The sequence below is a fragment of the Cornus florida genome, unplaced genomic scaffold (assembly GCF_030987335.1).
Source record: "Cornus florida cultivar Cherokee Brave unplaced genomic scaffold, ASM3098733v1 CherokeeBrave_3.0.0_Hap2_Chr06, whole genome shotgun sequence".
Lineage (NCBI taxonomy): Eukaryota > Viridiplantae > Streptophyta > Magnoliopsida > Cornales > Cornaceae > Cornus > Cornus florida.
In genome coordinates, this window is record NW_026775576.1 from 86036380 (window position 1) to 86048205 (window position 11826).

General features: G+C 35.2%; 1 protein-coding gene across 3 annotated transcripts; it reads right to left on the bottom strand.

Annotated features, from left to right (window-relative positions):
• Positions 1–3561: 3561 nt before the first annotated feature.
• On the bottom strand, positions 3562–11316 carry LOC132312547 (8-amino-7-oxononanoate synthase). Of its 3 annotated transcripts, XM_059810941.1 has the most exons (12): positions 10995–11316; positions 10610–10884; positions 9195–9337; positions 8985–9092; positions 7841–8079; positions 7693–7734; positions 7428–7515; positions 6787–6920; positions 5721–5809; positions 4988–5138; positions 4806–4874; positions 3562–3823 (listed from the first exon to the last, which is right to left on the bottom strand). In XM_059810941.1, the coding sequence occupies exons 2-12, from the start codon at positions 10866–10868 to the stop codon at positions 3697–3699; spliced, it is 1449 nt and encodes a 482-aa protein (XP_059666924.1). In that variant the 5' UTR covers positions 10869–10884; positions 10995–11316; the 3' UTR covers positions 3562–3696. The 3 variants fall into 3 exon arrangements, with proteins under 3 accessions (XP_059666924.1, XP_059666925.1, XP_059666923.1); XM_059810942.1 differs by having other exon boundaries at positions 7841–7977; positions 10610–11316; XM_059810940.1 differs by having other exon boundaries at positions 10610–11316.
• Between the last annotated feature and the right edge of the window lie 510 nt (positions 11317–11826).

Sequence of the window (11826 nt, forward strand, 5' to 3'; positions counted from 1 at the left end):
ACTTTCTGTTGATGCATTAGTGCAGTGCAGTGCAGTGGCCAGCTTTTTCAAATCTAACATTCGGTATAATAGAGGAGTAGCATTTTGACTAAATCGCAATTCGATCAAAAATTTCTTTATAACATTCTTTCTATCCGAACTCGTCAGCATGATGTAAGAATTGAATCTGAATTTAATATCAATTATAATGGGTTAGGTGTTTCACAATCCAACTCAAAAAGTTCAGCTATTAAGTAGAGTTAACACCTAATCCATTTATATCCATTTCAAGTCACCTCTTGTAACACCAATCTTCTACTCATTTGACTAGCCAAGTTACCTTAAATGGGATTCACCACATTGTGGCCCCTACATGCTTGCCAGCAAAACACTCACTACAAGTGTTCTAACTAGCTAATAGATTAAAATATAATATAAGTAGCGAGTCAGCACCAAACTGGCTGACTGGGCTGGCCATTTTAGTGACTAGCTACGTCACCTTATTGGGCTGACATGACTCTCTATATTTAGAGAAGTAGAGAGCAAGGTGGCCAATCGTGTAACCATTTGACAAGCCAAGAGATTGTGTATGGGATTAGCCACATTATATGCCCAACTAGTCAATGGATTAAAATATTATCTAACTAGCGAGCCAGTACCACACTGGCTGGCTGGACTAGCCACGTCAACTTGATGGGCTTGCATGACTTTCAATATTTAATAAAGTGTAGAACAAAAACTGGCTCTCCATGCCTAATGCTCCAATAGACCACACGAAAATAATCAGAAATCAAATTGCAAATCCGCATGATCAAACCAAGTGCAACTAAACCCGTACATGGTTAAGCTTGCTCTCTATGATCCATAAATGCCCCAAAATTTTAGTTTGCTTCTCAAAACCAGTCAGGCCCACAGCCAACAAGATTTCTAACTTTCGGAGATGCTGTATGTTTATAAAGTAACAAAGTTTTTAATTACATGCTTATTATTAATCTATATATGTTGTTTAAATGTTTAATATGAACAAGTTGACGAGTCTGGAAGTTTTGAAATAGCCAAATTCAATGTGACATAAAATTGACCAATATTGCCAGCTACCACAGTACAGACAGTAGAATTAAAGCCAAGTGATCAGGGCAGGGCAAATCAGAGAAAGATTAAGTGATTAGAGGAGAGAGAGGGAGAGAGAGACCACCACCATAGTCATGCTCATGCACTTGCCAACTACAATATGTATTAAAATATGAACATTCTTTTTCGCTTAAAATATGTATATTTGAGTCTCGTCATTTTTTTTAATCCTTGATAAAGGAGGATACGAACACATTTGTTCAAAGAGCTGAACGCTCTACTAATTAAACCACCGATTAATGCTAACGTCTTGTCACTTTTAATATATTCAACATGAGAAAATCTAATGTAGTAATTAAACTTAAAAACAATTGCAATAATTAAGGTCACACCATGCTGCAGACAGCAACCGAGGGAGATGGGGCCCCTTCAAAAAAAAGGTAATTTTTTTTGTTTTATACCTAGAAAAAATAATTATTTTGTAAATAAGTCCAACTTTTAGTCCCAAAACTCAAGTATAAAATTCATTTCCACCTTGATTTTTTTTGAAGACACTTATTTATTGGCCCCAGAAATTATGAGTTTGAAATATATATAACTTATATTTTAGCCTTACTTTTTCAATTTTGTGAAATAAAAATGTAAGTTCATTATTATAGCAATTCGTATTATATCATATATATCAATTATATGAATTTAAGAGAGAGAAAGTGAAGATTGTATACTCTATCATGTTTAATAAAGATACATGAATCTTTTAATAAAGATACATGAATCTTTCTTATCAAACACTTTTGTTAAATTGTGTTTTCAATACCTCAAGTTATATGTCAATCTCCATCTGCAAATTTTTGAAATTTTTGAAGAATGAGAAGAAGGGAAACTAAAGTATTAGCACGATCCAAAGTTAACAAAAATGCCCATAACAATAATGATATCATATGTGGTCATATTTTTAGTTGTCCCTTGTTAAATGATAACATTGTAGAGCTATAATAAATTATTAAAGTACTTTTTTATTTTGTTTGTAATAGTCTCACGTTATATTAAAGTTTGTGAGATTATGTTTAGTTAAAATGATATAATTTTTTATTAATCTTTCGTAAAGAAATAAATCTTTCCCATAGTGGAATCAAAGAACAAGATTATTATTATTTTTCTTTTGATAAGTATAGAACAAGTTTTGACAATTTGTACACATAGTTTGAATTATCATAATTTTCAAAAGTGATTGCTTTACATGCACTTTTCACATCATATAATTTAAAATTCTTATGGGATGCAAAAGCAAGAACATTCTAATGGGGTTCGAACCTAGCTACTTTCACGGACACTGGCCTGAGAATTCAAAATATACTCCCACCCCTTCACCTTGCAGGACAGGCAATCCACCAAATGGTAATTCCTTCAGTCCCGAGCCAAATCCACACCCCTTGGCCGCTACTTAAATTTGTAGAAATTTGAAATGATTGCTAAAGTAAAATTAATTTTTTAACCATGTTTTTGAGTATTTACAACACTAAACGATGTTGATAATGTAAAAAATGTTTTTATTTGTTGGAGCACTTGCTCTCAAGTAAATATTGAAAAGCTTCGTGACTTTGTTTTCATGTGCAGTTCGTTCCGGTATTTATAGCTAACTTTACCTCCTCACCCTTTCTAGATTTTTCTATTTTTACATAAATAAATAAATAGTCTACTATTGCTTATTATTTTCTCATTTCTAAATAGCTAAATATCTTTAGTACAATTTAGTCACATGTCTACAAAAATCTAGACAGATTCTTGCACGCCTTTAAGATATATCAAGATTTATATTTAGAAAGATTAAAAAAAAAAATGTATCAAACAGGGGTGCAATTCGATCGGGCTGATATGTAGTATGTTTTGTGTGGTTTGTTCATATTTAAGAAAAATAAATAAATTTCATTGACATTTTATCTCTCATAATTTCCTAATTTAGAAGATTGGAATTGGGCAGTCTAATTTAGAAGATTGGAATTGGGTAGTCTGAGTTGGATGATATCATTAGAAAGGAGAAGTAGATATATAAATAAGTCACAGATTGAATTTGGCTCCCACTCTATACCTAAGTAATTTGAAGTAATAACTTCATTAATCTATTCTTAGCCTTGTAAAAAAAATCCACTCTCATTCAAAACAAAACTATTGTCCTGATTATAACATTTTTTTTGCATACACAAGCTACCCCGGTACTTGAAAAACTACCACCATTGTGAATTGCCCTCCATCCACAACAATCAAAGGTAGGCTTAAAGTTCTTCTCATGGCATAAAACTTAGGTTAAAAGAACCGGTCCCTGGAAGTGGCCAAGCACCCTTGAACAGTTCAAATGACAAAGCCTTGCTCGGTGGTGAACTCGATGGGATTTTCCTCTCAGTAACATGCTGCAGGAATGTAGTTATCCAGGCAATTGGGTGACAAAATGAATCTTTGAAAACAGTGGGAATGGTGGGAACGGCGTTCTTCACATTGCTTTAGGGACTTGGGTAACAGACAAAAATTCATGATTTCGATTACTGCTTATTGTCCAAATGTTTTGCCAGAATGAATGCAACTACTGCTGAAAACAGAACCAAAGTTGCTGAAAATTTTGAACATCTCACAGAGGTACTAAATTAATTGCTAAAGCTTGGCATATCCATTTGTGTTGTAGATGCCAATAGCTTGGAAGTTGATGCATTGGTGCAGTGCCGCGGTCAGCCTTTTCAAATCTTCCACAGTATGCGCGGCACTAAGGGTTACCCTTAACCTGAAATGAAAAATGAAATAAAAACTATATAAGAGTCCACACCGAAATAATCACAAACCGAAATAATCATAAACCAAACTGCTAGGGGCCAGAGTCAAACCAAGGGGAACTAAACCCATACATGGTTGATCTTGGGTTTGCTCTCTTTGATCCATAAATGCCCCAAAAATTTAGTTTCCCTTTCAAAACTAGTTTCGTTAACATGCTTATTATTTATCTATATATTGTTCTTTAATTGTTCAATATGAACAAGTTGACAAGTCTGGGGTTTTGAAGCAGCTAAATTCAATGTGACTTAAACTTGACCAATATTGTCAGCTCTCGTCCACAGTATAGAAATGTAGAATCAAAGCCAAGTGTGATCAGAGCAGGGAAAAACAGAGAAAAGAAAAGTAATTTAGAGGAGAGAGGGAGAGAGCACCACTATAGTCATGCATTTGTCCACTACAATGTATACATATTTATGAACATTAGGCAGTCTTTTCTTCTACATCAACATAACCCTTATTTACTTAATGAAAAGATGCATGAGAAGACTTGTTCATATAGGAGGATGAATATGCTATGCCTGTATGGACAAAAGTGTAGATCCTAATCCTAGGGATGTACTTTTATTTAATTATGTCCAAAATTCATTATTGGGAAGGCAAAAGCAGCATCAAGGAGCTCTTCCAAGAACGATAAGTAGAAGCTGGAGTACTGTGTCTTAAGTGCAGGCAGATGGTTCTTCTTGTTAAGGAAGACGGGAAAAGCACAGACAAGGAACAGAAATTTTTCTAAATCTATGAAAAACGAATATTACAAGACATGGCAACCAATAGTCCTTGGAATCAGAAATCAGAACAATAGAGTTATATTTGAGGGAACATGTCGGAATTACAATCCTCACTCTGAGAGTAGTGTGTGTGTGTGTGTGTGAGCATTGAGAGTAAAGTGGCACAATTAAGTCATCAACAAAATTAGGAGGGTAAACACAACAGACCTGCATGATTTGGCGGGTACTGTAGGGGGTCTGATTGCAATTACATGGAAACCAGATTTTAGAAGATGCCTGTTCCAAGATGATTGAGACAGTTAGAAAGTCTATAACAAATGTAGGCAGACAGAGAGAGAGAGAGAGAGAGAGAGAGAGAAAAGGGGGCACAGATATAGATAGAAAGAGACCGGCTAGCTTGCAGGGCCTTCTCTTCGCTCCCTACAATAAGAGAAATGATGGGACTTGTAATGGGGATTCCAGTGAGAGCTTGGAAATCTCGCAGCCGGTTCCGAATAGCGCTTCTACGCCATGTCTCCCTTTTTGCCACGATAATAGCAGCTGCAAAGTTAAAACTTACTTTGCTAATCAGAAACTAATCACGTGGAGGCAAAGTCTACACTTTATCATACCGCATCTTCTTCTATGCATAATTAAAGCAACTGTTAAACTATATAATTTGACTAAAAACAGAAAGTAAGCAACGGTAAATGCAAAACCTACAATTTACATACACACAACAATAAAATAATCTTCTGGATAGTATTCTAATAGAATAAACACATACCAAATTTCACAATCTAGAGTCACAGGTATGGAACATATAACTAAGAGACATCTAATCCGCCATGTAGGTACGCATAGTCATGTGCTTTTGCATTTGAAATATATATGTCTTAATTACTAAATGCCAACACAAGATGTTTTGCACATAATACATTCCACAATGTTGAAAACCACATCTGTAGTTTCCTACAAGCACCACATGTGATATAATGCCACAAATATTCATAAAAGGTAACTAGCACAGTTGAGTACCAGAACCAATCAGCTATGCAAATTATCCCAAATCAAATATGCACATTGGAATGAACAAAATGTGCAAAGGATCATCCCCTCCCCGAGACTGGTGTCAAAGTTTACCGTGTGCAGCAGCAACGACAGGCACTGGTATAGCAGTTGAAAATATAAAAGAGCGACCTGTTGATTGTATGAGTTGCTTCCACCTTTTGCTGTTCATGTAGCATTTAAATGAAAAGTATGAGGTTATCTAATAAAACAAGGTCTAGAACCCGTTGAACTCATATTATGATTAAGTTCAATTAACTCATGTTATATGAAGCATTAGTTCATTCATTTCCTTAACCTGATGACGCACAAATTGATGGGAGATTATTTAAAGTTAGCAATTTGAAAGACTTGCATCAAGTCATTTTACTCGCAAATGATGAATGAAAAAAATCTGTTTACTAATTTTATAAGAGGCAATAATTGAAATTTCTTCAACCAGATGGCAAACAAAGTGATTTGAGCCAGTGTGAAAAATGAGAACTGCGAGTGAATAAATCAGTAACTAGCATCAATGCAAGATTTCATAACTGAAGTGGCAGTATCACGGACTTATTTGATTTTCTACTACATGCTACAATTAATATATACAAGGACTGTATGTCTTGACTCCTGACAAAAGAAGAAGAATAATAATTTATGTTAATCATCAGTACAGAATATTTTAGACTACCAAACCAGCAGCAGCAGCAGAAGAGAAGAAGAAGAATTTATGTCGATTCATCAGCACAGAAGTTTTCAAAAAATTTCTTCACATAAAAAAAATAATAATAATAAAATAAAAAATAAAAATTTGGTGTGATTTCATATAATTTGAACAAGCTGAGGAGAACATGGCAGCAAAGGTTGAAGGGAGATATTATAACATAGCGAATACTGTTTTTAAGTTTAAAACACCTAAAATGACAATGAAAAGTATATGCCAGTTCTTCAGATCCAAAAGTTATCTCATTTTAAACAAGAGTGAAATGAAAACATATAAGTTCAGTCTGTTATGTATAAAGTAAATTCAGGCATCTTGTAAATTATGAGGGAAGTAGGAACAACTCAATTTCTATGGGAAGTACAAAAGAGTCTAAATCTGTTTCTGTTTTTATACCACTAATATTGTACAAGAAAACAAGCAGGTTAACTGGCTTACTTGCATGCTATGAATCCACCATGGCAACCTGCAGCCTTACTCAAAGTGCCTACGCATATGTCAACTTCACTTTCACATTTAAACTCCTCAGGCACACCCCCACCATTTTCACCACAAACAAAAGTTCCATGAGCCTGGATAAACTCAAGAGTGAGCAGTTCTTAAGTTCTTATCATAGATAAATGAATTAGCAGCAGTAATATCAAAGTGGGAGGACAGAAAGAAACTATCCCTTTGCATTTACCACACACAGGAACTCATTCAGGGAGGATCACTAGATGGTCAAAAACTCAATCTAACAAGATAACTGTGATAAATATACTCATTTTTCCTCCAGAGTGTAAAATGTATCATGACTCTGCTGTCCTAAAGAAAATTAATAGTATAGATTATGATAAAGAAGGGAGACTTTCAGTGCCTGATGTACAAGACAGGTTCCAGAAAGGTTCTTGCAGTCCCATCATTCCTAGGGAAAAATATAGAATACCCCAGGAGTGGCAGTTACTAAATACCCCCAGGCAAAGATCTCTCCGGCATCTTAGATAGGAACTTGGGTGTTTTGATTGGGTGGGGGTATTTAGTAACCGCTACCCCCGGGGAACCCAATAACTTCTCAACTCCCAGATATTCAAGAAACTTACATCATCAATAGCCAATAGAAACCCATGCTTTCTCCGAAGCTTCACAAGTTCGACCATTGGTGCGAAGTCTCCATCCATACTAAACAAGCTGGTAAAAATAGCAGCATTAAGCCCCTTCAACAAACCCAGGACAACCACATTTAAGCAAGTTGTAAGAAATACAGCAAAAAGAAGAAAGGCCCATGTCACAAACACGTACACACAGAAAACAAATGTAACGGAAAAACAATTGATTTTAGAAGGCAGTATCAGTGACATGACTAACCTATCTGTCACGACAACTTTCTTCTCCATCGTACAACTTGATCTGTCAGACCATAAATTCATTGCTATGAGGTGAAACAGGGGAAAGAAATAAACCAAAAGAATGGTGAGGGACCCCAACGTAATAATTGATAAAATAAATAACTTACAGAACAGCATCAAGGTGGGACATGTCACAGTGTCTGTACACAAAAACCTCTACATTCCACCGTCGCTCAGCAAGACGGATACCATCTATTATTGATGCATGGTTCAGAGCATCAGAAAATATGGCAACTCTTTCATCCTGCAAAGGTTTTTTGCCTTCAGCCAATAGAGAGCCAACATCTCCTATTGCAGTCATCAAGGCCATATTGGCTGAAAAGCCTGTAGGACAAAGAAGGCAATCCTAGAAGATAATAGCAGAACAAGAATGAATAGTTTTTTACCGAATAATTTCAGAAAAACTCAAGCATAAGAGGCATCATGGCCAAAAGAACAAAACAAAAGAGAATAAGATCTCCAAGGAACCATAGAACTATAATCTTCAAGTTTTACTTGAGCTTTAATTTTTGTAATGCAATATTGTTGCTACTGCCTCGTATGGCTGAAGTAGGATGTCTTCTTTTCTTTCTTGCACTCTATTACTTTATTGACTTTAATAAAGATGTTCATAAAAGAAAATTTCATCTGAAGACATAAGACAACAGATAGGATATTCTATCATTGCAATGAAAATCAGGAGTATCCATTTTTCAATTAACTAAGGAAACCAGCATTACCAAGTAATTTAAACTAGAATAATGCAATTTTGTAATAAGTTACATATATAACCACAAGCCATGCAGAATCCCAGAGTCGAACAAGACAGTGAGTTTCCATTGCCCTGAGCTTGAATCCAAGAGTAAACAAAATTAAACTTCTCTGGACCTGAACACTCAAGAAATAAACAATTTCTTCCAAAATACGTAGTGTGATCATACTTTAGAAGCCAAATTCAGAAGTTATCAGTCATCCCAAAGATCAAACCATAATTTTTGGAAATTAAGATCAAACCATATTAAAGAAGAAACACATATAAAGTTTAGAATGCAGTTCATGCCTTGACTGCAACAAAGTATCCAACAGCCTGGATCAATTTTCTGTCACATATCGGCTCATATTTGCATATTATATTCTCTCTTTGTTATTACATTTTGTTGCCGAAAGCAAACACTTTTTATCACAAATGGTAGAACCATCAATTTATGGAACATGCAAATAATCTTTACTGATAATAGACAACAGACACAATGAACGACATATAGTCAATACCTCTTTCTTCTTTAAGTCTGCCAAGCTTGACTCTAGGAGCCTGTGGTAATTTGTATACCCACATATTAAAGCGGAACCCCTTGGGCCCATTCCATGTTCTAGGGCTGCCTGATACAGAAGAAGGTTCAAAACATATTGGCCCGAAGACTAAAAAAGTATATAACATATAAAGCAGGCAAAAAGTACAAAAACAATGACCCATAAACTAACCTTTGCAGCAGCCTTCGCAATTGTCGGGTGTGAACTCAAGCCCAAGTAATCATTTCCAGAGAACAAAAGCAGCTTTTTAAACTTCTGAGGGCATGCCACTGCTTCATCATCGGCTTCTCTATTGCTACAGACAGTATCATCTCCTACGAATAATATGAAGGTGCACATGCAACGTATCAATCAAAGATGCTATAATTCTTAACTTTAGGGGTTTATACTGAAAAGAAGATTTATTAAGTGAAAATTTATAAAAACATTGTCAAAAACAGGGAAGGGTCTCTACAGTGACGCTGAGAACCAGTTGAGACTTGAAAGTGATGTAACACCGCTAGGTAGCACGTTTGTTTCTGCATAAAAAATTTGACGGGTTCCAACAATGTAATGCCTACCTATTCTTCTCCTCTTGGTAATAGTGGTGGATCCATTGATATCGACTCAAATCAGACATGCATAATCTTTCATTTTACGGTACTATATGCTTCAAAGATGTATTTCGGATACAAAAAAAGGAAACCTTTTATTTACAAGCTTTTTCTACTGTGACAAAAAAGCACTCCTAGTTCTAATCATAAAGAAACTATAACGCTCAAAACAATAGTAAGTCTATCACAAGGATGCTCTCAGTATTAGTGTGCCCCCTCAACTGGTGGCCCATGATAACTTTTTCCTAGAAATAGTAATTAGCATCTTCCTAGTAAACTTCAAGTCACTATAGCCGCCCCCACTAGACTCTCATATTATTTTGATTTTGTATGTAAAATTTTTAGTAGTCCTAAAAATGCCCCCACTGCGACCCAACAATATTCTAAAAAAATTGTTAAAACCTCTTATTAACTCCTAATTCAAAAGAGATCAATAACTTTTCTCCTAATATTACAATCTATACTTTAATTTTTGCATTTATTGTTTTGGTTCAAAATTTTCTATTTTTAAGCATATTAGTAAGGAAAAATTCTCCACAACATGTATGTATTCCATATTCGGCTTGAATAATAGAACTCTATTATTAAAGGTTGCCTTCGCTAAAGTAAAAACCTGGCTCCGCCACTGTATAGCCCTATTGTAGGTGCATCTATTACAATTTACAACACTACAAGATCCAAAATACAGTGAACGCCTAACAACTGCACCTCCCAAAAACTTTCTAATGATGGGTTGTTAACAACATCCTCACTCTGGCAGTAAACTATATATTGCTGAATTTCTTCAATATAAACATGTTCATTATACATATGCATGTTTGTATAATAAAACTCATCACATGTGTATATATATATTTGCCAAAATTGGAAAGAAAACAAGAATCATTGCAATGTCTTAAGATTCTGACATTCAGAAAGCATTCAAATTTCAATACATCCACACACAAAAATAGGATGAATCAGAAAATGAAACCATTTAATATGAGCACGCACCCAAACTGGGAATGTCTCCAAGCCATTTCTGAAACGTTGCCTCAGAAATCTGCATTTCCACTGACGCTCTATCCCATTGGCGCAAACCATCAAAAACCTCAAATGCATCAGAATTGGAAGCGTTCTCGGATTCATTTTCGAAGGTATTTGGTTCCTCAATGTTGGGGAGGTAAATGGGTCTGAGAGATCGTCGGATTTTCATAGATTCCAACCTTGAAAGTGCCCCTTCAACCCAGTAGTCCCACGAACTCATCCCCATTTGTACGGTCAAATAACTGAGCAAATTCAATAAACGCTATAAGTTCATCAATGGAACAACTTAGACAGAGAGGGAAAGAACAGTTTTTGTAGCTTTTGGTGAGTGAAGTAAGCTGAAATTACTAACCCATGTGATTTGGAGACGGTTGTTGGTGATGGGTGGTAGGTGGTAGGTGGTGGATAGGTGTGTGGCCCGTGTGGGTGTCGTGTAACGGCAAGTCAAGTATATATGTGCTCTGTACGGCACTTCAATGAGATTAAAGAATATCTGAAACCGGTTCAATGGTAAGAGAGAGAGATTGTGAGTGTTGTGTGTGTGTTTGTGGGAGGGTAGAAAACTATAGATATGGTCTGTGAAGAAAGCTGAGAGGAGCTCTCACACGGAGAAATGGTAGGTGTTCCTCTGTCTATGGTGGTCGTGGGCGGCATTAAAGGGTTTAATGTGTGTGTGTATATATATATATATATATATATATATATACTGAGTATGTGTCAACGGTGGCTATAGGTAGGTAATAAATGTTGAATAGATGGTAGCTTCTACAAGAAAAAAACAAATGGCATAAGTTAGGCAAATGTGACATCAAGACCAATGAGAATTTTTTTTTGTATTTTCTTATGACAAATTAGATTTTTTTTTTTGTCCTTTTAGTATTTTGTAGTTAGGTCGAATACGGACCAATCAGTTTTAGGAGCTAAATGTTCCACGAACAAAAACTTAAGCAATAGATAAAATAGACTACCTCTTTCATATTTATCTCAAAAACAGTCTATCTATCAATAACAAAAATTGAGACACATGTTTATTATTTTAATTTTAATCACAAGTGTTCGCCTTCTTATTTATTTTTCAAGTTTTCAAACCGTCTAAATTTATAATTTTAAACTCAGAGATGGTCGGATTATATTCATATCGAATTGCTAATTCTAAATTATTATTGTTATTATTTAAAAATAAC

Bases quoted from the DNA above. Each gene is read 5' to 3' on its own strand.
- LOC132312547 (XM_059810941.1), bottom strand. From the start codon at position 10,868: ATGGGGATGAGTTCGTGGGACTACTGGGTTGAAGGGGCACTTTCAAGG. The intron at 9,093-9,194 runs GTTAGTTTATGG...CTTCTGTATCAG, and splicing joins TTGCGAAGGCTGCTGCAAAG to GCAGCCCTAGAACATGGAAT. The intron at 7,516-7,692 runs GTTAGTCATGTC...TATTTTTACCAG, and splicing joins AAAGTTGTCGTGACAGATAG to CTTGTTTAGTATGGATGGAG.